Source organism: Dipodomys merriami, unplaced genomic scaffold (genome assembly GCF_024711535.1).
Source record: "Dipodomys merriami isolate MVZ:Mamm:240054 unplaced genomic scaffold, mDipMer1.0.p SCAF_172, whole genome shotgun sequence".
NCBI classification, from domain to species: domain Eukaryota; kingdom Metazoa; phylum Chordata; class Mammalia; order Rodentia; family Heteromyidae; genus Dipodomys; species Dipodomys merriami.
Genome location: NW_027203071.1, coordinates 1,220,440 through 1,247,534, shown reverse-complemented (window position 1 = coordinate 1,247,534; position 27,095 = coordinate 1,220,440). Strand labels below are relative to the sequence as shown.

At 37.4% G+C, this 27,095-nt stretch overlaps 1 protein-coding gene across 21 annotated transcripts in view; it reads left to right on the top strand.

Annotated features, from left to right (window-relative positions):
- Nucleotides 1-27,095, top strand: part of Sgip1 (SH3GL interacting endocytic adaptor 1) — a 195,784-nt gene that overhangs the window by 118,829 nt on the left and 49,860 nt on the right. For 11 of the 21 annotated variants that reach the window (XM_070025799.1, XM_070025798.1, XM_070025797.1 and 8 more), the window contains 5 exons: nt 7,518-7,542; nt 8,472-8,523; nt 10,573-10,658; nt 13,612-13,704; nt 16,909-16,983. In XM_070025799.1, coding sequence (XP_069881900.1) covers nt 7,518-7,542; nt 8,472-8,523; nt 10,573-10,658; nt 13,612-13,704; nt 16,909-16,983 — 331 coding nt within the window. Of the gene's footprint in view, nt 1-7,517; nt 7,543-8,471; nt 8,524-10,572; nt 10,659-13,611; nt 13,705-16,908; nt 16,984-19,138; nt 19,640-27,095 lie in introns of all 21 variants that reach the window. The other 10 variants (XM_070025803.1, XM_070025802.1, XM_070025788.1 and 7 more) reach the window with 1 other exon arrangement.

Below are 27,095 nucleotides of genomic sequence, written 5' to 3'. Positions count from 1 at the left end.
GAGGAAATAAAATAAAAAGCAGTAATGTTTATTTATTTTTATTTTATTTTATTTTTTGTTGGTCATGGGGCTTGAGCTCTGTTCCTGGGCACTGTCCCTCAGCTCTTCAGCTCAGAGCTAGCATTCTACAACTTGAGCCACAGTGCCACTTCTGGTTTTCTGAGTGGTTTATTGGGGATAGGAGTCTCACGGACTTTCCTGCCTGGGCTGGCTTTGAACCGTGATCTCAGCCTCCTGAGTAGCTAGGATTACAGGCATGAACCACCAGCACCCAGCCATAATAATAATCATGATGCTCATACATTCTACTTCTTTTCCATCACATGAATGATATAATGCTATGACTAGACTACATAAAAATATTTGATAATTTGTCCATCACTCCCTTTTCTATTTCCTTATAGCACTGAATTTAGCAAATGAAGTTATTTTAAAACTTCAAAACCTAAAATGCTGATTATTTAGTGAATTTGACAAGCAAGACAAATGATGTTTGGTTATATCTTACAAATCTCTTAAAACATTTACTCATATTGACTAAGGCTAAGTGATTCTAGTGATTGGAGTAAAGCTTGGGGAAGGGCTCTTGTTGAATGCGCATTAAACAAGCTGAACCCTGGCTTCCATCTCCAGCATTTTAAAAGAACTGGAGGAATCTTTAACTGAATTTAAAATAATACCCTGATACAAAAAAATAGCAAAGCATATCCAGGGTGTGAATCTAAGAATACTAAAAATTATAAGGGCATGGGTAACTATTTTCTTTTAGGGAGGCATGTTCATACTGAAAACTGTAAACATTTTCAAACAAACATATTCTAAACAAAGATCTTCATTCTAATGACCAAATCATAAATTAGCAGTATTTACCTAGTTTAAAAATAGCTTTGAAATGCAAGGTAAGAGTTTTCTCCAAGAGGTGAGGAATAAATTGAATTCCTAAACCTTCTCCAGAATGCACTGGATGACCAAGAAAGTTGAATTGATGTTTACTTAAAATGTAGAAAATTTGATCAGAACATAAATAGGCAAATTGCAAAGTCTGAATAATCAGGGCAGCAGATATCATGAGAACTTATGCATGACACAAATGCCCCAATCAGAGACAAATTGGCCTCCTGCAGACTCTGAACAACTGAACACATGTTTTATTTGGCTGTGCCATTGAAAATAAAGCAGGAATTCAACAACGAGAACATACCAAATTTATAAAAGAACATTTGGATGTTGATTTTTCTCTGAAGACCTACCCATGGCAGACTAAGACCTCCACCACAGATACAGTAGTCACTGATCAGAACTGATGAGTGGCTGGCATCTGCCCTGATTCCCAAATCACCTGCTCTCCCACCCACAAGCCTCTGGATGTAAATATTTTAGCATTTATAATATATCAAGATCAGATACTGAATTTAGTTTTCTTCTTCTTGGATGAAAATTCTGTATTCTGATAGAATAAAAGCAGAATGCTAAATACTTTCAAAGTCTTGGGAAATGAAAGGAGAAAGGATAAAACACTTCTAATGGGCAAAGATTCTTGTCTCCTGGTTGGTAATAATTTTACTGAAAAATAAATAAATAAGCAAGCAAGTCAAGCACTGGTGGCTCACATTTGTAAACCTACCTACTCAGGAGGCTGAGATCTGGAAGTTTGAAGTCAGCCCAGGCAGAAAAATCTTGGTGAGATCTTTCCTCAAATAAACCTCTCAGAAACTGTAAGTGGTGCTGTGGCTCAAGTGGTAGAGCACTAGCCTTGAGCACAAAGAGGTTCAGGAATAGCACCCAGGCCCTGAGCTCAAGCCCCACAACTGACTAAATAAACAAATAAGTAACTAAATAAATAGTTTTACTGACCTTTTTGTCCAGTAGAGTTCTTCAGTGGTGACACTCAGACAGTTTTCCATTTGGCTTCTGGAATTGTTTCTTTTGAAAGGATTCAGGTGGCTCTTAATTATAGACCATGAAACCTTCTGTGCCTGTGTTTTTCACAGCTTCTCTTCTAGTTGTATCTTTGAATTCTTATTAATCAGATTGTAACTGTGTGAATTTCATTGGCTAGTCCCTGATGAAAAAAAATTGCAAATGAATTTTTCAGAATGTTATCAAATACAGCTGTTGTAGTAGGAAAAGTATAATCATGAACTATGTTTTTTAAACTCATTGGGAACTAAGATGTAACTCAATTTAAGTATTTGAAATGACTTTGGAAAGTACTTTGTATATTTTTAGTTGACAAAAATTTTCTATTTGAGTCTACCTCTGTATGCTTGTAATCTGCATTTTGTTTTGCATTATTTCTCATGATTTTCTGTTGGGAGGATTATGTCACTTTTAGTTGCTTGATAGCTGTATTTTAAACATTTGTCATAGAATATCCCTTTTATTTTTCTAATTTGATTTAGCTTGTAACCAGGCACACAGAAAAGTTTATACGAAAGGTAGACTCACATGGAACAGCACCTTCAAAAAAACAATAAAGTCTAAAATCTGAGAAATGTGATTCAAAGCTAGCCCAGGCAGGAAAGTAGGTGAGACTTTTATCTCCAGTTAACCAGCTAAACACCACAAATGGATCTGTGGCTCAAATTAGTAGAGTGATAGCCTTGAGCAAAAAACAAAACAAAAAAAAACAAAATACCACTGGGCTAGAGCCCAATTTCAAGCCCTATGTTTGACAAAAAAGAAAAAAGTCTAAATTATTACAAAGAAATTCATTAAAGTACGTCGAGTGTTAGTTAGCTAAAAAAAAAACTGGTCTGAGAAATAAATTCTTGGATATTAGCCACAATGGTTCTTTCTCTGCTTTAGGACCATCAATATCAGGCTTAAAATCATAGAAAGAATGGAAGAATGTGAGATCAGAAATCTAAATTTCATCTCTGGTTCTACTAACTCGGTAGCTATACCCTTCATAGCCTCACTTTCTCTATAGAGTATAAAGGTCATTGAACAAGATTTCCATGGAGTCCTCTCAGGTACAAGAGAACACCAGGTTGTGAGCTAGAGAGAATGGCCATTCCTCTTCATTTGAGCTCCTGGCCTCAGTTGGTGATGTTATTATTCTCTGAGGGATTTTGCATTAGCCCACATCCTAAAAGGGAAATGCTGGACATCTCCTTATAATACACTCACCCCCTAACACTCCTGGTACAGTCAAAGATACTAAACAGGGAGAGCAACCAGAGCTTGTTGGGGAACATTTGTAGCAACCATCATCTAGGTTGGAGCAGTAAAAAAGGGAAGTCATCAAGTGTCTGTTGGTTGTGTTTTTCAGACACCATCTGGTCAGGCAGCTTACATTGTTCTTCTTTGTCCCAATCATGCCTACCCATTGGCAGAGGCTGCCCAATTCACCCTGTGACAGACAGATTTAAGTCTCAGAATCACAAATTCTAAAGAATAGTAATGAGAAAATGTATGGTAGAGTTGGTTGGGAAAGATGGAAAAGAATTATGAAAGGGTCAACCTTGTTCAAGATGCATTGTACTCATAAACTGACATGTTGAATTAAAACACTTCTGTATAACTACATCTTTTAACTTTTTTTAAAAAAAGAAAATCCAAAGAAGAGGGTTCTCTAATTCTCACTGATATTTAGAAAGTTCCCTTTAGGTCTTAGTTATGTGGGAAATGTAATGTATCTATCATTCTTACCAATATCCTGTAAACAAATTTCCCCATATTATCTATTCTCTAAGAATATTCCTACCCCACAGTAATCTGGAGAAAAACTCCTGTGGCAAGACATGAAAAGCTATCAATAAAGATTGTGCACATCTTGCCTGTTTTCAGGCATTCACATTAGCAAAACTTTATTATACAACAGTTCCCTTCAGGGTTCTTCAAAGTTATTTTTGTGGCTTGAATAAGCCCTGATTGCAATAATGTCTATATTCCTCTGGCTTGACCATTTGGAGTGCATGTTTGATAGCTGTTTTGCAGTCTTTTCTCACTCAAGCCTGTTGACTGATCCATCATTCTCTGACTAGGTGTCTGTTCTCTCTTCCTTTTTGCTGGTCACAGAGGCGCAGCCCGGTAAGAACTCTCAACATTTTTACCTTAAATGTGTAGAGACAATTGCTGCCCAGGCAAGGTGGCCAGATTGGTTCCCTGTTATTATTTATGATAACCCAGCCTAAATGAGGCGAGTGAGTTAGATTTACTGGTTGGAAGCCCCTGGCTCTCTTAAGAGTCAGGAAAGTATTTTAGAACTGTCAGAGCACTTTTCCATAGCAGACTAAATGAATACATGGAAATGCTGACTATTGATAGATAGACCTGAAGAATGTATATGGATGCGTGTGTGTGTGTGTGTGTGTGTGTGTGTGTGTGTGTGTGTGTGTGTGTGTGTGTATACAAGGACTGCAGATGGCCCAGAAAATACCATAAATGTTCATAGCAAAATAATAGAATGAGGAGCAGAGAAGGAAGAATAACAAAGAAAGAATCTGTTTTTATGCCATATTGTTTTAAAGCCTTGGTCATAACATATTGGTCAGTATACACTGATACATACTTAAAATTTCAATCTTGAGAATGGGAAAAGAAAGTACTTCTAGTCTGTCACAGAATTCTGAATTTCATTACTAAAGGCAGTAGACAGCTTTTGGTAGGGTACATCAATGGAGGTTTTTACTACCATTGATGCATTCTTAGTGAAATCTGTCTTTTTCCTCAGGCTAAAGATGATGAAGATTTTAAAACAGCAAAGCAAGGAATAATTGCTGTGTTTGAAATAAGCCTGTCTACTTAGTCCCTTAAAGAGATTCTATGAAACTAAGAACATTATTCTCTGAAATATCCTAGGCCTGTGCCAATTTATAACCAGCTACTGTTAGAGGTTGATAGTCAGCCTCAGGTGACAATTTGGTGGTTCTCTATTTAAATAAAACAGCTGTGGATGGAAGATTGTGTCTTCAGAAACTGTTATTTAGGTGGGATGATTCTAACCAAGCTTTTAGGTGATATTGTAGATTATGACAGTTTACTCTCAAAGATTTATTAGTTCAAGATGAGAAATATGATTCACAACAAAATGACTCACAATATACATAAGAGCACCAAACAGTCACTCTGATAGGAGCCCTTTGAAGGTTTTCAATTCAAGAGGTAACTTTCCTAAATGTGGTCTGACCAGCTGACATTGCTTCACTGTGTTTTAGACTGGTTATGCTACAGTATCTGGGTCATCAGAGACCTGTATGATGCCTCCAGCTAACAGTGGAACTTTCTTTTCTTTTGCTGTTTGAAATCTACTCTTTCTAAATTGTTTCTTCTTTATAGTTTCTGACCAACAGAATTTTCTTGCATATTTCTTCTATGTCTGGCTTGCACTGTGCTAATTCATTCATGAGGGAGATTTGCTAGAAATGTTACGGGGTCTTCTTCATTGCCTTTCAATAATAAATAGCTGCTCAATTAATTGATATACCTGAGAAATGATGCATACAAAAGAAGCTTTTTACCTTTCTTGACTATTTGGTTATTATATATTCTTTTGTTATTGTTGTTTGTTTTGATCCAGTCCTCGGGCCTAGGAACTGTTTCTGAGCTTTTTTGCTCAAAGCCAGTGCTCTACCACTTGAACAACAGCTTCACTTCTGACTTTTGGGTGGTTACTTAAAGATAAGAGTCTTACAGACTTTCCTGCCTAGACTGGCTTCAAACCACCATCTTCAAATCTCAGCCTCTTGAGTAGCTAGGATTACAGGCATGAGGCATAGGTACCCTGAAGGTATTGCATTTTTAATAAAAATGAGTATAAGTAAGAACAAAAGATCAGCCCTGGCATCTTCTAAATTTGGATTTCAGTTCCCACAGTACTGGTGACCATGTTTCTTCAACATCAATTTATTCATCTGTGACAGTGTGAAATAAAACCTTTATATCAGTTCCCTTAGACCTTGTTAATTCAGTTTATCTGCGTTCACAGACCAGAGCCTTATTATTTAGTAGCCCATTAGCAGATGTAATCATATTTATCAGAAAATTTTACTAATAATATAATAACTCTTTCTCTGACACACATACTAAAGAGAAATAGATTCAATTTTATGCAAACAAGCCAGAAAGTAGAGTCTGAGAAATTAAGCCAGCCAGTTGAAAGCACCTAAATACAGGAAAACACATAGCCTGAATCTATTTTGATTCAAATTGCTTTTTTTTAAATCATAAACAGTCTCAAAATAGAATTGAAATTTCTGATATATACTTAGGAAAAAAAGAAAAGAAGCCTCTGATGGTTCTAGTATAGCAGTGCTAAATCTTGTCGAATTGTAAATTTATAATCTGAGAACAGAAAGCATCTGTAACCATAAGGTTGAGCCCTCACAATAGTGATAACATAAAGTGTGTGCTTGGTAGAAGTTCATTCATGGTCTTATCCCTTGGAATTCTTCCTTGCACTGACATTTTGCCTGCCTTCAGTGGTGCCTCTAACATTCTCTTAAGGCAGGTCATGCCCTTCCTTCCCCATGAGGCAATCCTCCCAATGATCTTCTTTTCTGGAGCATCTCATACTAAGAACCTTTCACAACTTCTGATTTTAACTAAATGTAATTTTAATTAAATGTAATCAATTCTTCTATTATCTGAACAATTTCACGGCAAGACATCATAAATCTAAAAAAGATGTGTTCATGTTATTCCTGCTAGGATTGTTTGCATTACAATATTATTATAATTCCTTAAGTGACTCCTGGTTGGTGGTTGGTGGCCTGGTAGAGAGCAGGTGGAAGAAATTGAAGGGAAGGTAGGAAGGGGTTGCTTGAATCCCTGAATACAATGTCCATTCAGGGCTGGGACATTGGCTCAGTGGTAGAGTGCTTACCTTGTATGCATGAGGCCTTGGGTTCAATTCCCCAGCACCACATAAGCAGAAAAAAACAGAAGTGGCACCGTGGGTCAAGTGGTAGACTGCCAGCCTTGAGCTGAAGAGCTGAGGGACAGGACCCAGGCCCAGAGTTCAGGCCCCACCGCTGACAAAAAAAAAAAGTTAATTCAATGGCAGACAGTGACAAGCTTTTCTTTCCTTTAACACCTGACACTTTGATCTTTTTAATCCCATTGCTAACTGATGGTGATTTCTGCTAGCCACTTGGGAACCTCACCAACCAGGAACAGATAATACTTCTAAGAACATTCTAGAATTTTCAAACATCAAATACATGTTAAACTTGTGTTTACCTTTTTATCTGCTAATGTTCCAGGAAGGTCTTATATTTAATAGACTAGGTAATATTAGTCATTGATTTACCAAAGCTAACCAGGTAAGGGGTTTTGCCATTGACTGACTTATGAGTTACCCTTCCTTTTACTCTGTCCCCTCTGAGTAAAAGGAAAAGCTGGTTTATGTTTGTGGGTCTACCAATTTCAACTTCAATGCAGCACTGAGTCAAATCTCATTCTCCCCATCCACCTATCTTTGAGTTCAGTTTAATTGCAATAACAGAAATAATACATATTGTACATAACATATATGTGGTCTTAAGCCTTATAGTGTCTATTTCTAATTCTAGGGTGCAATTAAAAGGAACTTATCCAGTAAGTATATCTTAGCTATCAGAAATAGAGTACAGTTGCAAGCAAGAAATAGTTCCTTGGATCTTGGAGCATATACGCATATGAATTATATACTCTTGGGCTTGATTTTTAAGGCTTACTTTTTTTTTACTTTTACACCAAAGGATTCTTGTTATTATGATGAGTACCTATGAATAATCAATGTTTAAAGTTTGGGCAAAAGCATTGTTATTTTCTTCCTATATCTGTCAACTCTTGCTGTATCATTTAAGTATCAAAATTAATTTAATCAAATAGTATCTCTTGATAAAGGAGGGGAGAGAAGGGAGGCAAGAAGTAAAGGTAGATGTGAGTTACTCATTCTCATGTTGTTTAATATGAAAATTTCAACCGAAGTGATAGGATCTAGCTATGATAGATGTAAGGTGTGAAATTAAATTTCCTTAGATTTCCTCTGCTGCATGCAACACAACCTAGGGAAATCTAAATTCATGGTCCCCAGTTACAGATTCAACATCTCCTTGGCATTTTCAGGAAAATAAAAGGCAGAGGACGTTAGATTCACAATCTATGTGCATATGGCCTTGGCTTATTCTTCAATGATAATTGAGAAGCAAAACCAGCCAAGGCAGCAGACATCTGAGAACTGGCATGTTCAGCAGGGTACAGCATTTCTATTTGATGACTTGTTTATGGTAGCTTCTTGGTTAATGAAGTTTTACAAATGCCGGGGGGGGGGGGTTGGGAGGAGGAGGAGGAGGAAGCCACTTTATATGCCAAATTTAGGGCTATCTCATTGCCAGAGAAGAGGGTTTACATTGTGAAGTTTTCATATTGAGTTGTTTTTGCTGAGACTTAAATCTCTAAGTGCTTCCAAACATAGTTCATATGACACACCAGAAGGGACTGGTAAAAATACACCTAAAAAGGCCTTTTGTCCTGTGCATCAGGTGAAGAAGTGGCAAGACCCAGGCGTTCAACTCCAACTCCAGAACTTATCAGGTGAGCATGAAAGACATTGGTTGTGTTTTGTGTAAGGATTCATGAATAATTAATCAAATACCTTTTGGGTGATATTGCCGGGTGCCGGTGGCTCACACCTGCAATCTTATGTACTCAGGAGGCTGAGATCTGAGGATCTCAAAACCAGCTGGGCAGCATAGTCCATAAGACTCTTATCTCCAATTAACCATCAGAAAACCAGAAGTGAAGCTATAGTTCGAAGTGGTAGAGCACTAGCCTTGAGCTGAAGAGCTTAGGGACAGCACACAGGCTGAGTTCAAGTCCCACAACCCCCCCAAAAAAATTGTGACTCATGATAATGATGGGCTTACCTATATGTACATAAGTCCAAAGCACAATCTAAAGATGTTATCATTTTTCCTAAGTATAGCCCAAGGGAGACCTTCAGGAAAATAGCCTGCACTTATCCATTGTAATTGCCCATCACAATGTGTGGTCCTCTGAGTATGAGAAGATCAAAATTCTGTGTAAGAAGATTTCTTGGTCTCCAGAATGCTGAGATGAAACATAGTTATATTGTTCTATGAAAAGCAGCATATTTAGTTAGCTATAATTTCATGAGACTTGCATCACATGACATACCTTCATGCATCAAAAGAATCTTCTATTCTGTATTTTTTTTCCTTTTAGCAGAACATTGTATTTCACAATATATTCCTCAGGCATATATTCTTTAGCCTTTACCTCTCCTATTTACATTTGGCATCTCAGCACACTCATTAAGCTAAATGAGAGGAATTGGATCTGGAGAAGAAATGGAGAAAGTTGTGCAGTCTTTTATTAAAAATCAGTACAGATTAGTAACTAGGAAGGAGAAAGAATAAAAGCTTTATTTAATTCACCCTATACCTCCAGTACCTCAATATTTGCTCTCTGAGATGTACTAGGTTGGGGTGTTAGGAGGTTATAACTAGCCCATAGGGTGGGAGGTGCAGGATAAATTAGAAGCTGGACAACACAGTTTTTCTTTTTTAGACACAAACTTCCTCAGCAATTTGTCCCTTTGTAATGGGTTTTAAACTGGGTATGGTGGTTCACACCTGTAATTCCAGCACTTGGGAGGCAGAAGCAAGAAGATATAGAGTTTATGGCTAGCCTACACTACACAGGAAAGACCTTGCCTCAAAAGCAAAATAATTATAAGTTAAAAGCATATAAATGTTAACTAGGTACCAATGGCTTGTACCTATAATCATAGCTACTCAGGAGGCTGAGATCCAAAGGACCATAGTTTGAAGACAGTCTGGGATGCCAAGTTCATAAGACTCCCTCTCCAAAATAATCAACAATGGGCTGGGAAGGTGGCTCAGTAGTAGAGTACTTGCTTTGCATAAATGAGGCCCTGGGTTCAATTCCTCAGCACCACATAAACAGAAAAAGCCAGAAGTGTCTGCTGTGGCTCAAGTAGTAGAATGCTAGCCTTGAGCAACAAGAAGCATTAGGGACGGTGTTCAGGCCCTGAGTTCAAGCTCCAGAACTGGTTAAAAAAAAAAAAAACAATAAAAATATAATCAACAAAAAGCTGAGCTGGAGTGTGGATCAAGTGATAGTGAGCTAGTTATATATAATATATTATATATATTATATAAGACATATACGTATGTATGTATGTATATTATAGAGAGATGGTAGATATATGATAGATATAAGTGGTTTTGAAAGTTTAGGATAGAAATGAGGTTTGCTATGATCTGTTATCTCTGATATTATCTCCTGTAGGTATTGAGAAAGATGATAGTTTGAAATTTTTTTTCTCCTTTGCCTTATTTCTGCTAGACTAGTACCTTGGTCTTCCAATTAGAACTAGAGATCTTATCTCCTACCATTACTCGAATAATATGTTCCACATTTTTATATTATGCTTCCTAAGCTTAACAAAAACCTTTTACACACCTGCATACATAAATATATACACAAAAGTATACACTCTTGTTTAACCAAGAACAATATTGGGAAGCATGTATATATTTCTTGAGAATTACATTTTGAGCCTTCTCCTTGTAACTTGCCTTAATGTGTGTGATTTAGCAAAAAGCCTCCTGATGACACTGTGGCCCTCGCTCCCCTCTTCGGCCCACCATTAGAATCAGCTTTCGATGGACAGAAGACAGAAGGTAGGAAAGACAATAAGCATCTATAGATTTGTTCTTCTTTTCACTGAAGTGCAACCTATCTAGAGAAACTGGGTATATTTCAAGGTATATTCTTAACCTACCATAAGATCTTTATGGGAAAGAAAAATTCCAATCTAGATGATCTGTCAAAAATAGAAGTTTAGTTTGCACACCTCTGTTATTTTAGGATTAGAAAGTTTACTTCTGGAAATATCTTATAGCTCACAAGTTCACTCCTCAAAATAGGTCAGTAAAAAGAATAATACAAATCTATACAAATCTTTATCAGGGAGTAAATGCTTTGTGAGCCAAACAGCTGTCATGTGAATTGTTAGCAGGAACATGAATAGAGCTAGACCTTCTTCTACCCATAATGGTCACTGGCGCAGGTTCTAGCCTCTCTGCATTGACTTTCTTTTGCACTTTTTCAGTGTAGGTTTCAATTTGATTGCTGGCTTGGGAAACCAGAATGACTTCACTTAGCGACTTAAAACTACCACGCTATGAGAGGCAAACCTTCATTGCTGCCATTGTTGTTACTCATGACTATTAAATATTTATTACTAGACTTGTGTTTAACTTTTAAAATTAATCATGTTTGAAACTATAAATAAAAAACACTTGGCATAAAATAACCTCTTTATAAAAAGGAATCAAATCTGTTTCTGCAATGTATTTACGCCCAATGCCTATATCTCCAAGTAACTCAGTCTGATCATATAGAATGTCTCTATAACAAGTGATTTAACATAAGAATACTAAGGTACAATAAAACAGTGTCTTTCTAGGATCAATTGGGAGACTCTTCTTAAATAATGAGGACATGAGACTTGGAAAACTTGTCTAAACTGCAGAAAAACACCAAAAAATAGTAAATAAAAGAATGGGATTTTATTTGATTCTTCTTAACAGTCAAATGGGAGGACAGGAGAGCTCTACCATGCTCAATATTTACCATCATCGCTAAGTCCAGGGGGCTTGTTTAGCACTCATGCCTCCTCATCAGAAGAAAGGGCATGGGAGCACCCAATGGAATTTACCAATTGTCCTAAGAGCAAAAATCCAGAAGAGATTCTAGATCACTTGCATCTAAAGCCCATTGGAGCAAGTTGGTGCCGTATGGCCTGCTAAAACTCTTTAACTATGAATAAATAGAGAATGGATCTAGGAAAAAGCCAGAACTCAGCCTGAATATTTTCAATAATGAGTTAGTAAAATAACTTTTCAAAAATTCCTAATACTCCTTCAGTGATTTAAACATCTGTAATTTTGAATCCTTACATACATATGATTTCATTTGTATTATTAACTTATTTGTGGCTAGTTTCGAGTTTAATAACATGATTATATGGTGACAAAAGGTGGGATTTGATTTATTGAAATTGAACCTGCCTACTTAAGTTATTGCATTTATAGACTAAAACCTTATATTAAAAAGTAGAAACCTTTCTTAAAAGTTAAAGTGCTGTCCCACATTGAATCCCTGAAAATAATACTGTTGCACAACAGAACAGAGTGAAGATCACCATTGAGGGCTGTAATGCAGAGGACAGACTGCTCCCCTAGACTGTCAGTGCATCTGCCTTGATTGTTCTTTGTGTGGTTTAACCCCTGATTTCCATGTAGTCTACCCCTTCAGTGTTTCCTGTCTACTCATTCTCCTTTTGATTGATTCTCCTATCCCTCGTTTAAAAGGCCTTAGATGACAGGAATCTATATTTTGGAGTCAATATATCTGGGTAAGATCTCAGCTCTATTACTTTTCTATGAACAAGTTACTTAATCATTAACCACTCTAATTTTAGATTCCTCTCCTAAAAGTATGGTTAATATCAACCACATGGTGGTGCTATGAGAACTAAAATACATGGCAACTGCTACTGGCCTTGTGTCAGATGCTTTAGGTACATTTTATGCACAGCATGGATCAATTGGGAGAACATCTATTACTTCCTTCAATTTTCTCAGTAATTCTTGAGGTTTTTTTTTATTATCTCCACTTTACACTGCAGGAGGGAAGCTCAGAGGGGTTAAGCGATTTGCCTGAGGTTCTGTAAATATAGAGGCTACATCAGAATCTATATTGGACCAACTTCCCACCCTGGGCTCTGTGGTGAAGGCTAGTTACGTGCTCATTGACCACTGCACTGCAAGAAATATCAAAGAGGGGAATAAATGTGAAATTCAGTGTTCTTAGATTCAATACCTAAATGCCTAAATTTACTTCAGATGTCTGAGCACCTATTTCTTTTTCTGGTTCTCTTAAAATATGTATCAAGCATTCAAAAAACTTATTTCTCTTTATAATGCTATATAAAACTTGTTAGAACATCCTTTAAATACAGGAACTATTGCATAGAACCCAGAAATTTTCAGTTCCAATGCATAGTTTAGCAGAATTTAAATTACCTTATAGCAAAGCAAATGTATATAGGATTAAAAATCTTAAGTTTTCAAGAACACCAGAAATGAAACCTGTATGTATACTAATATTCAGAATAGCCTTAAGTTATCAACTAGAAACCACATGCAGATTTTACTGTGAAAAGTTTAAATAGTTTGTGTACATACACAGATACACACTCATGCCCTCACACTCCAAATGCTGTTTCTATTTTATGCTTGAGAAGTATGAGGAGCAATGTATTTCTAAATTAATTGTCCTATATGAGACAAAATAAAAATTACCTCCTTGTGAGGGAGAGAATTTTGTGAGCTCAAATTGAAATTGAAATTTTAAGTTCTAATTTCTAGGACATCTTAGCCAGTGTATATTGACATGTTGAACTATTTGTACAACTATATATAGTTAATAAAAAACTAAATATAGATAGATAGATAGATAGATAGATAGATAGATAGATAGATAGATAGATAGATAGATAGATAGATAGAGCGAGCCTAGGGCAATTTCATTTGAACTTACTCTAAGAAATTCTCTTCCTGTTTCCAGTTCTTCTAGATCAGCCTGAGATCTGGGGTTCAGGCCAATCAATTAATCCAAATCTGGAGTCGCCAAAGTTAACAAGGCCTTTTCCCTCTGGAAGTAAGTTGTGTCTGCCCTGTCTGGAAAAATAAATGATTCATGTTACTGTCTGTCTGCATAGTGAAATTAGTCAGCTCCAACAAAGTGTACATAAGCAACATTTCAACTGTACAATATTAAGAGAAGAGATGTTCTAACAGTCTTCAGAGCTAAGGAGGACAAGGCAGGTTATTCAAGCAGTCACAGAAATAAGATAACAAAATGTGGAATGTCTCTTGACATTCCCCAGGCTCATTCACTCATTTATTAACTCAGTTTAGCAAGTGAGCAAAAGAAATTCATTTTCACAAGTGAGTACTAGGCTGTCACAGACTAAAGAGGTAAACAAGTCAGGTGGAGTCTGCTTGTCCCAGAACAACTAAAGCTACAGAGGACAGACAACCACAAGGAAAGCATGACTTAGAAAGCAAGACCAACAGGTTCGACAAAAGAGACCATACGAACTCGAAAATCAGGACAAAATTAGGTCAGCGCAGCCACCAGTCTCGCCTTTTCCACCATGTACAAGTATCTAAATAAGAAGATCTTGATAATATTTATCATCCTTTACCCATCCCTGTGGTAGATTTGTCTATTTAAAAGTATTGCTCATTTGGTCAAACCATATGTTGGGTTTTTTTATTCTTTCAGTAAATGGCTCATTGTGATCATGTATACAGAAGGCACTCCTTAGAATACCCATGGAAAGACTAGATTTAAAGGAAGATATTTTAGAAAGATAAAAAGCACAGTGAGTAATCTTACTCCTTTAGGCACACAAACAGTCTAATACTTTTTCCAGTTCCATATTTCCAGGTCTTTGTTTTTTGGTATTTAAAAGTGATCATAGAAGCTGAGCACCAGTGGTTTACACCTGTAACTCTAGCTACTCAGAAAGCTGGTATCTGAGGATCACAGTTAAAAGGCAGACTAGGCAGGAAAGTCCATGAGATTCATATCTCAAATTAGCCACCAAAAGCTGGAAGTGGAACTGTGGTACAACTAGAGCAAAAAAAGCTTAGGGACAGCTCCCAGACCCTGATTTCAAGCCTCAGGACACACACACACACACACACACACACACACACACACACACACACACACACACACACACACACACACACACACACACACACACACGCACGCACACGATCAGAGGAAATAGAGAAGAGGATTCATAGTTCATAGTAAAAGACCAAGAAGTAATTTATGGGGAATATGTTTTATATGTGATCCGGCCTTTTCATCAACTCTTTGAACTTCTCAACATTCAAAGATGTATTTGAAAGCATTGAACCATGTGATTTTGAACATTTCTTCAAGCTACTAGAAAACAAAGCCTATAAAAATATATAAAATTCTTGAAAAGGTTCTTTGTAGATCTGAGCTATCCAAGTTGTTCTTAGAAACCTTTTCCTAAATGCCAAGTAGGAACATAAGAGAAATGTTTGTGGATATGATGTACTGAATACCACTATTGGTATTTCAGCCCTGTACATTTTTGTTTGTGTTTGGCAGAGCAGACATTGTTGTTCAATTGAGGAGCATTTTATGATCATTTTGTGGTAACAGCACAAACTCACTATTTTAGGCTTTTCCTTTATGGTATTTTATTTATTGTGTAATATTTTGCTCATTATGTCCTTAATTGACTTTGTATGGTAGTGATTAATAAAGAGCAAGACCTTTGATTGGCTCTTCTGTGTAGCTCATAGCTATGATTAAGAGCCACATATTCCTAGGCTTTAGGAGCAGAGTTGTCAATCATGTTTACTGTGCAGAAAGACAGATGCTGTTTGAAAGCAAATGATATATTAAGGACAGAAGAAGGGAGGGATTACAGAATGAAACTATTCCTATAATGTGGTGGTAGAGGAGATGGGCAAAATCTCTCCAACTCCACATCCTCCCAACTCACTCTGCTTTTAGAATACGGAAGAATGGATTACACTTGGTTCACAACTAAACCTTAGTATGGTTTCTGAGATTAATGTGAATCCTTGAATGAATCAAGTATCACAAGAAAATATATATTTAAAGGAACAAGAACAAATATTACCTGTTGAAATAGCAAACACTAAATTTGTCTACAAAGTAAGAACCTCAGTGGTAATCGAGACTGTAATGCTACACTTTTTCTAGGACATTGTTTGACTGTTGTGTTTACCAAAAGAATTGGTTCATCCTCCTTTGATTCAAGTTACTTTGCTTCTAGCTTTCAAAATTTTGAAACCTTTCTAGACTCAATCTAGACAATGGTATCCAGACTGGATTAAAAAGCCTTTTCACAAGCCACCACCTGATTTATTGTAATTTCCATGATGATATCCTGGATTATGACTGAGGTTGCCAGTTCATTGTCATTCATAATTCTTTAAGGACAGAGACTGTTTTTATTCAACCCATTGTCTCTAGCTTTCATACAGGAGATGGATCTCAGTTGTGTACACTGGCTTGTGGAATAATATTTCAATGAGTGAAATGTTTACACTGTTGTTATTATCTGACATTCTTTTAAGTAACTCTTACTCTCATGCAACAGAAAAATCTGAATTTGAATGTCTGAACTTAAAAAAAAATGTGTATGGGGCTGGGAAGGTGGCTCAGTGGTAGAGCACTTGCCTTACATTCATGAGGCCCTGGGTTTGATTCCTCCGCACCACATAAGCAGAAAAACCTGGAAGTGGCACTGTGGCTCAAGTGGTAGAGTGCTAGCCTTGAGCTGAAAGCTGAGAGACAGCGCCCAGGCTGAGTTCAGACCCCACAACTGACAAAAATAAAATCTTTATGATATGGTGGCGGGGGGTCAGTAAATGAGGGTAGAGAATGAAGAGAGGAAGGTGGGAGAATACAGTCATAATATTCAACATATATCCCATGAAACTAAGAATATTGAGGGAGGGGAGGGGCTAGGAGGGATGGGAATCATGAGGAAAGGGGTGACATCATGCATTGTACTTATAAACTTATTTGTTGAATGGCAGTTCCTTTGTAGAACTATTGAAAGATAATAAAAGTATAATTTAAAACTTTACCTAAGCCCTGAGTTCAAGCCCCAGGACTGGCAAAACAACAACAACAACAACAACAAAGCAAAACACTTTAAAACATTAATAGCTATTCCATTTCCGGTGGCAGGAATGTGAATGAAAACACTAATCTGCAGTACACTGTGTAATTGGGAAGAACATGATCAATAATGCTTGACTTTCTATCTCTTTGCAGCACCTCCACCACTGCCTCCAAAAAATGTACCAGCCACTCCACCTCGAACAGGCTCCCCCTTAACAGTTGCACCAGGTAAACTGTGGGTTTTTTCCATTCTGAGACAATATAGCCAATGGAACAAAGTACCCAGACCTAAACATGCTCGTGAAGTGTTAGAAATTGTAGGGTACATCAATATGGCCCACTTTCATAACATTGCAATTGATTTGAAGACTTATTGTAAGGGTCTCAAAAATTATTAACTTCTGAATTCATTTTTCCTCAGTATAATTTTGTATGATGGGGACTACATTTACTTATAAAATGAGAGAAAAAATCATAAGGTAAAAAAGTCAAGTGTTGAGTCAACCACTCACTTCATTTAACCTCAATTTAACAATTTTAAAATGAATGGTCTCAAGACACAATTTATATTTTTCCTAGTATCAATAAGAGTTTTGCTAGCATTATAAAGGCAGATCATGGATTCAAGATGAGCAGTACAGTGTTTATTGGTGGGGCATTTTCCCCCGGGTGCTCACTCAAGAATTCAATAATTTCATGGCAGAGAGATATGTAAAAATTATGAAAATGGTAAGGAATTACCAGATCCTTTAGACAGGTAATTTTGAAGACACATGTTTACCATCTATTAAAATCAATACTATGCATTCAAATAATTTATAATCTGCCAAGTCTTATTGGACAGCAAGTCAAAAGCCATAATGGTTATTTTATGTTGCTAAGCCCTACAGTATGGCTCTTTGTCACATTTGGAAGTCAATAGCCCCTTGCTATTTATGCAACTGGGGAGCTAGAGTACAGAACAGATATTTATCATCAGTGGAGAAAGGAAGACACAGGCATTTATGAAATTTATATTGACTCAAATCTGATAGGGAATCATCCAGAGTCTTATAAGTAAAGGTGTTTGTAAGTGCAAACCAGGCTCCATAAATTGTTAAATATAAATAAACCTACCATCAACAAAAATTGTATGGTGAGCCATGCAAAATATTATTACATTTGTTTATAGACTTGGGACCTTAAAAGTTAATTTCTTACACTCTAAAAATATGGAAATACTAAGCCAGTTCTAATAGTCCAACAATTATATTTAAGGGTAAAAAGGCTCTGATCAGGCTTTCTACTTACTGAGGTAATAGTTTTTAATTTAAATAATCTAAAATTTTTAAAAGTACAGTTCTTTATATTGTAGTTATTATCAAATATTTCACACCAAGTTATAGAAGTTAGTTTTGATGTTTTTCTCTTCTTGTTAATATAAACTAAAAATATAGTCTCACCTACATCTCAAGTCCAAAGCCTGCCTAGGCTATAAAACAAGACACTATTTCAAACATAACAAAAGGCTGATGATAATCTATAAACAAAACAGAGACTTTTTATAGCATAGCTTTAAATAGATTCCTATCATGGTTATGCCTTCGAGGTTAACAGTTTAGAGTTGATTAGAAAATAAATTAACAATGTTTTTATGATTTTCTGCTCTGTTCAACGGGTATATATATGCAACAGTTCCAAAAAGTAGCAATAACCTATGTGTATGTTCTTATGTGGGGATGTGCATGTGTGTGTGTGTGTGTGTGTGTGTGTTTGTACATGTTTATGTGAAAATACCTCTTAAGTGTTTTCATTGTATTTCTGATATAAACAAAACAGAAGACCTAAAGCTAAATGTGATGTTTTGGTTTTTTTTAAAAAAAACTAAGATTTATTATCACTAGTTTCACCAGACATTTATCTATTTTAACGTACTAGAATATACAATCCTGATCAAATTCCCAGGGTGACTGTCAGTGATCAATTCTTTGAATGCTCTCTTGTGTATTTCAATAGGCCAGATTTTCAGAAGCATCCTCCCTTTGGGCATTTGTGCTTCCAGAGCCTGTACCTATCACCAGCTTCTCAAAACAATCACCCTTGCTCACCTGTGAGCAGCCTTGAGAGTGGTATTCTCCTCAGAACTTTGCTGGTAAAGTGGCCAACTGTGGTCACCTTGCAAAGGAGTAAATTCTCTCATGAAATGCACTCACACTATCAAGGTGGGGAGTTCTTCCTTCACTTTCAAGTCTTAATCTACTAACTATATTTTTTACATCTAAGATATGCACCTCCCAAAACAATATATTTACCAGGTTTCTCCTCATCCCTCCCTCCTACAACCCTCATACAGATAAGATTAACAAAGTTAATTCGAAGTTTAAAATCACTACTTTAACTGCAGGAAATGACCAGTCAGCCACAGAGGCCAAAATTGAAAAACTACCATCCATCAATGATTTGGACAGCATTTTTGGCCCAGTGCTGTCCCCCAAGTCTGTTGCCATTAACACTGAAGAAAAATGGGTCCATTTTTCTGATACGTCCCCGGAACACGTTCCTCCAGAGTTGACTCCAAGGGAAACAGTGGTATCTCCAACAGCTGCATCAGACAACCCTGCTGACTCCCCAGCTTCAGGCCCTCCTGGCCCCCCGGGCCCCTCAGATTCCCAGGGACCTCCTGGTCCTACACGCAATGTACCATCTCCGCTCAATTTAGAAGAAGTCCAGAAGAAAGTTGCTGAGCAGACCTTCATTAAAGATGATTACTTAGAAACAATCTCATCTCCTAAAGATTTTGGGTTGGGACAGAGAGCAACTCCACCTCCCCCACCACCACCCACCTACAGGACTGTGGTTTCGTCCCCCGGACCTGGCTCGGGCAGTGGTACGGGGACCACCAGTGGTACGTCTTATTGCTTGAGTGTGCTTCGTGTGCCGGGGAATGGCTGTGGCTGCTGCGGTGTGAGCACCACCTTCCTCTTGCCTGGCAATTGGCTTTAGGGCTTCAGCCATTCTTCCTTTGGTCTGGGTGTCCTGTGGCCCTGTGGCATGTCCCAGTGCACTGAATGCTCACCGTCATGGTCCCAGTGTGTGGATGTGTTCTGTCATGTACTCCCAACCCCCAGGAGTGACCTACCTCCCACCCTGCAGTGAGGAAGTGAAGTTTCAAACAGTAAGGTGTGGTGTCATGGTTTGGAGTTCAAGAGGGTTCTAGAAAGATGGATTGTATAGCCAGGAGGTCACAGATCACATGTCTAATTGCCCTGTCCAATGTTCAGCAGGGCTCTAGGTTTTGTAGCTTAATATGAGAGAAAAGGAGCCCTATATTTTTCCCTCTTTGTTTTTCTTTTCTCTCTTTTTCTTTCCCAGCAAGGGAACTATGCTAATTCCTCTCATTTCTTTTGGAAAAAAATGTGCTAGACTTGAAAGGGAAATTTTGGAAGAGGAAAAAAAAAAGCCTTGGCTTATTGTATCTCCAATGTCACAGGGCTGCTTAATCAAACCTGCTCTCTGATCTCACCTTTTGACATCCGAAGTTGTTTCTAAGTACGAGGATGGGAGTGAGTAAAGGCTACCCAAAATATGTATGTTTTAGGATTCTCAGTGCAAACTGTCACATTGAATTTGACCTTTTCTTTTTTTAATTTGCACTACATTTTTGTGTTTTCTAATAATGAAAGGACAGAAACACCTGTCGTACATACCAAAGAACCATCAAGAGTTTTCCAACGCATCTATTCCATATCATTTACTTCTCTGTTGCTCGTTTATCTGCTAAGATCCTCAGTGCCTTTGCTCTTTTCCATGTGGGTTCAGTCTAAGCACCTTTCAGTAGCTGCCATCATCTACTTGCTTTCCAAGTAAACAAGACAGGAAAGAAGGAGCCTGTCTGTATTTTAATATTCACTCATCCTGCTGCCTCTTTCTGTGTGGTGCCTTTCAAGGCTGCTCTGAGTTTGCAAATGCAGCTTCGCTTGTTAAAATAACAGTGTCCATAGGTCATGGAGGGCTATGTCCTCTCTTGTGCAACTCACAAAAACAATGTTGCACATCAATAGTTGTGCCCACAGTCCTCCTCCTTCCAAAAAGGAAAACAACCCAGTATCAAATAAGTTTGGAAAACATGACTCTGGGCCATGTTCCAAAATAAAAGAAACTGTGAGTGCTCTTATTTTTCCAATAAAAAAGAACAAGCTACAGTTTTATTCCATTAGATGCCATGTTGAGTGCTTTATGCACATTATTTTTTATACTCTCACAAGAACTCTACATGGTACATTACTGTTATTTTCCCCATTTTACAGATGTGAAAGTCGAGGCTCAGCAATATCAAGTAATCTGCTCATATTCACGCAGCTGGAGGTGATAGACTTGGAGTTCAGACACTCAGGTCTGTCTGATCTCGAGTCTGTACTTTTAACTACTATGTTAACTATGTTAACTACTATGGTACTTCTGTAAGGTTGCAAAATGTCCCAATTTAATTTGAATCCCCTAAACTGCATGATGTCATCTTCAAGATCAGCAGAATGTACTGCTTTATGTTTCTCTAATTCTTGATTGTCAAAATGCCCACATCTATGCCTGTGACACTGTTTTAATTTGGGAGGGTTACAGCTCTGTTCTTCCCTGTAGAGACAGTAAACAGTTTCTATGCAAGCCATTGAACAGCAAACCCAAAGATGTTGTAGCTTAAGAGAGGGGTTTGGCTCTTTCCTGGGCCAGGCTCTTGGTCTTCTGTAAAGACATTTCAAAGAATGTCTACAGTAGTGAGCTATTGTACTGTATTCAAAGTCAGCATCTTCTGTCAGGATGGAGAAAACAGGGCAATGAGTATTTTCTCCATCATCTTTCACCAAGCTCTAAGAGATATATGCTTATTTAAATCAACCTCTAATCTAATGAGAAAGAGAGTAGCTCTGGTATTCTTTTTGGAATCTTTAAGAATTGGATTGTTATTTTCATGTTTAGCTTCACAACCTTTATTTGAAATTAGTTTAAAATACTGCCAGTAAAGACTATTGGTTTTTAATAACTAAGCTACCAAACACTGTACTTTGCTGGCATTGAATGATCAGACTTCTCAATGGAGGTTGAACTTGGCCAATGAAGACCATAAATAAAAAGAACTCTTCACCAACATCTCCATAATTAAGTCTTGGTTTATTTGCAAACTGGCCGAAACAAAAATTTAAGTACTTAACAATAGGATTTAGCCTAATGTTTCAAAGACAATGTTTCCCACTGTGTATTTTTATTATATCCTGTACAAAGGAGTTTCCATTTAACAAATAGGTGGTTGAATGATGTGACTAACTTTCCCTACACTTAGTTAATTGGGTAACTGTACTTAACTGAGTAAAGTATGTTCCTGGCGTAGGGCCTGTGACTGATCAAGGGTAGAAACACCCACAGCTTTGTGAATCAGAAAATTACCTGATTCTGAAAACAGTTGGAAATCGAAAATTTGCTCCAAGACCTTTACCTATGGCAAAAAATTATAAATTCCTCGTCTGGCTTTATTGGAATTCCTTTATTGGAATGGCTTGGCAAAGGCTGTCACTTCTCTCATGGGTACTAAATGCCCAAGAACAGGAAGGAAAAGGAGTTTTACTGGCCTGTGGCAGGATTGGAAACTGAGGAGAAAGAAGAGTTAGTTAAGAGAATTTCAGGCAGCATTTTCCAACTTGGGAAAATAATGCAATGTTTAAAAATATGTTCATTCTCTCTCTCTCTCTCTCTCTCTCTCTCTCTCTCTCTCTCTCTCTCTCTCTCTCTCTCACACTCTCTCTCTCTCTCTCTCTCACTCTCTCTCTCTCTCTCTCACTCTCTCTCCCTCTCTCTATATATATGTATATATATATATGTGTGTATGTATATTTGTCTCTCACCCCAGAAACACACACACACACACACACACACACACACACACACACACACACACACACACACACACACACACACACACACACACACACACACACTGGGGTTGAATTAATCAAATATATTCCCTAAATATAAATCTTAGAGCAGCGATGTCCAATTCAGGCATCACTATGCTTAAGAACTATTTTAATTGTAAGTTAAAATTAATTTTAAGTGCCATCAAGTGCTTGATGGCCACACATGTCTACTTATCACAATGGGTAGTCCTTTCCTGGAACATTCTAATCATCACAGCTCTTTTCAAGAGCTCTGTTTTAGGGATTTTGAAGTCTTGATTGCCAAAAAAAAAAAGACAGAAATATAGCTGGCCATTGGTGCCTCACGTCTGTAATTTTGGCTTTTCAGAAAGATGAGATCAGAGGATCACAGTTTGAAGCCAGCCTGGGCAGGAAAGTCCATGAGACTCTTATGTCCAATAGGCCACCAAAAATCTGGAAGTGAAGCTGTGGCTCAAGTAGTAGAAAACTAGCCGTGAGCAAAAAAGCCCAGGGACAGTGCTCAGGCCCTGAGTTTGAGCACCAGGACCAGCAAAAAGAAAAAGAAAAAACCCAGAAACATAGTATATAACCAATGCCATATATATACTTTTAAGAAAATAGTGTAATTGTGTTCCACAAAACATTGTTTTAAAGGTTTATTAGTTGCCTGAAAATCTCAAGGAGAATATATTTTAATTTACTTGAGTTTCCCAAATGTATTGTTGGCATATTGGCTTCATTTTGTAGATAAGAAAACTGAGGCTCTAAGAACTTAAGAAGTTTACCTTTTAGTCAAATCTGTGCCAAGAGACAGTCTGTACTTTCATCATCTTCTGTAGCATTCTATTTGTGTCACAAAGCTAATGACTAGCAGAGCCAGGATTTGGATGGTATGGCCTGTATCTCTGCCTTTTCCCCAGAATTGCCACCATTGCTCCTACCCTATTTTCACCAAATGGACACCAAGGAAAACAATAAAAATTGAACCTAGGGCTGGGAATGTGGCTGAGTGGTAGAGTGTTTGCCTCGCATGCATGAAGGCCGGGGTTCGAGTCCTCAGTACCACATAAACAGAAAAAGCCAGAAGTGGCAGTATGGCTCAAGTGGTAGAGGGCTAGCCTTGAGCAAAAGAAGCCTGGGGATAGTACCTACGCCATGAGTTCAAGCCCCAAGACTGGCAAAAAAATTTTTTGAAGCTATGTGATTTTTTTAAGAGTTACCAAATCAACTATGCTAAAATATCAAGTTGAGAATGGTTGCCAACTTGTTTAACTCAAAATGCAAAGCATGTGTGATCATTAGCATTAAACCTGAAACAGTGGAATTTTACCGCTTATTTCTCTGTACTATGGTTAGAAATGCATCCTGCTTGAGGGGAAAATTAAAGTATCACTGGAAATCAGAATATGGATAGATACGTACAAAAATATTCCTTCCATGCCTTTAAAAATGGGAAACAATTAAGCAGCCTTACAAAACCTATGAATCCTTGGTTGGGTTGTAAAAGGCCCCTCAGGTTGAGTTTATCCCCTGCTGAGTTTCTGGGTTCTGTCAGGAAGAGTTTGACAAAAACATCCTTTTGCTTCCTGCTTAGTCCTCCTGCTTTGCATCTTCCTAACTGTACAATGAATTGACTCCATTCTTTCAGTGAAGAGTAGATGGAGGGTATCCATAAGGAAAGAAAAGAAAACCTACTTTTGAATTAGCAATTCATTTTTCTTCTTTACCTTTTCGATGTCTCTGTATCATACACATCTTTACCATCACCCTCATCTAAGGTCTCTATTCCTCTAGCATCGTACCGTTTAGCACACACATCCATGAGCATCTTCAGTTTTTATTGTGACAACTATTTCATACGGTAGAAGGATATACACTGTTATCTCAGTATTCGTATCTCTCTATGAGGATCCACTGACAGACTAACAACACCTATTTCCAAACTCACCATGAGAGTCAGGTCACATATGTAAAATGCCTGGTGTAGGAAGTAGTCCAAGAAAATAAAATGTAAGAGTGCAGCAGAAGTATGAACCTGCAGATGCCATGATGAAGGAGATGGAGGTCGAGAGGAGATGATGGTGATATGTAGAATGGCACACTATTGTGATAAGGGCAGAGGAGAGACTCTCAGGATTTCAGAATATTTAAGCAAGGGAAAGAAGCTTTGTCCTGAGGATCTCCTAACATAAGAAGAGATCTCAGTTGGGTTTTTCTAGTCAACTGCAAAGCACTTTGAGAATGTGAAAGACTACAGCCTAAAATGCTAATCTAGGACTCCAATGATCAGTTTCATAAAGGAAGCAACAGGTAGGGGAGAGGATATGAAGGAAAGAGGCTGGATATTTTTCTAGAGGTGAATTTCTTATAATTCTTTCAGAAGCATTTGATAACCTGTTATTTCTAACCAAAGCGACAAAACTCTGGAGTCAGAACTGTTTGGTTTCATTTCCCTAAGGTTTTTAGCCAAGTAGTTTTCCCATGCATCCTGGATGTATGACTGATATAGACATATCCCAGAGTGGAGACACCCTACTGGTATGCTAACTGGTATGCATGCCAGCCTCTGTGTGTCATCTGTGTTTCATATGCTTGTCATGGACAGCCAAAAAAAGGAAATCCAAGAGGCACTTCCAAATTTTGCCACAAAAATTATCATAGGCAGCCAGGTACTGTATACCACACCTACAATCTCAGCTACTCAGAGGCTGAGATCTGGAAAATCTTGGTTTAAGGCCTGCTCAGACCACCAATTCTGTTTCCAAAATAAAGCAGGGCTGGAAACATATATATATATATATATATATATATATATATATATGAGATATCTATCAGAGGCAAACTCTGCATTGACAGATTCCTAAGCAGACTCATTTAGAAATTAAATCCTCTAAGTTAGGTGTATTTCTTTTATTAAAATTCAGTACAAAAGTACTCATGCAACATCTAATGTACTTTCTTTGATTTTGTTCTTTGCAAATTCCATCCATTATTAGGGACATTAATAATGTTACTATTCATACTTTAATATAAATTGAAAGTATAATCCTCCTATCCATATTTTAAAAAGAAAATCTATCTGGAGGTATGACTCATTCATAAGAATGGCTGAATTGCAATTATAAGACCCTGAGTTAAAATCACAGTACCACCACCAAAATTAAAAAAGAAGAAAGAAAGGAAGAAATCAGTGAGAAAGGGAGAGAAAGAAAGAAAGAGAGAGAGAAAGAAAGAAAGAAAGAAAGAAAGAAAGAAAGAAAGAAAGAAAGAAAGAAAGAAAGAAAGAAAGAAAGAAAGAAAGAAAGGAAGAAAGAAAGAAAGAAAGAAAATATCTAGCTAGGCATAGTGGTACACTCCTACAATCAGCTAACTAGGGGGGGCAAAAAAAGAAGAAAGGAAGGAAAGAGAGAAAGAAAAAGAAAGAAAGAAAGAAAGAAAGAAAGAAAGAAAGAAAGAAAGAAAGAAAGAAAGAAAGAAAGAAAGAAAGGAAGGAAGGAAGGAAGGAAGGAAGGAAGGAAGGAAGGAAGGAAGGAAGGAAGGAAGACAGACAGACAGACAGAAAGAAAGAAAGAAAGAAAGAAAGAAAGAAAGAAAGAAAGAAAGAAAGAAAGAAAAGAAAAGAAAAGATCTAGCCAGGCATAGTGATACACTCCTACAATCAGCTAACTAGGGAGCTAAAAGCAAGAAGACATGAGTTCAAAACAAGCCCAGGAAAATTTAGTGAGATCCTATCTTAAAACCAGCTAAAGGAGCTGGGCACCAGTGGCTCATGCCTGTAATCTTAACTACTCAGGAGGCTGAGATCTGAGGATTGTGGTTCAAAGCCAGCCTGGGCAGGAAAATCCATGAGTCTCTTATCTCCAATTAACTACCAGAAAACCAGAAGTGGCACTGTGGCTCAAGTGGTAGAGGGCTTGCCCTGAGCTGAATTGCTGAAGGACAGCACCCAAGCCCATAGTTAAAGCCCTAAGACCAGGAAAATAAAATGTGGCACATCACCTAGAATGTATTAGGCCCTAATTCAATACCTCATGCTTCCAAATAAATAAAAAGGGAAAATTGAAACCAAATTTTAATATAGAAAAAAAAATCACACATCCATCCTTCAAGTTCTAAATTCTAAACCTCATTTTCATCTCAGAAATAAACTGTACATATAAACAAAATGCAAGAGAAGTTATCCTAAGTTTAGTGTGTATGTGATTCAAACAAAAACTATCCACCACCCACTCTAAAGTCCTAAACATTCACTACCTTCTGTGAAAGATAGAATGATAAAAGGATTTACCTTTCCCTGGGTGTCACATGACAACCAAAGGTGATAAGCTTCAGCTTCTGCCATCCACCATAATCCAAAGTTTTTTTTTCTTTATTTAAAGAAAAACTGTGTGCTGCTGTGTTTAGTTTAGTAACTGCCAAAAACATAGGTGGGAC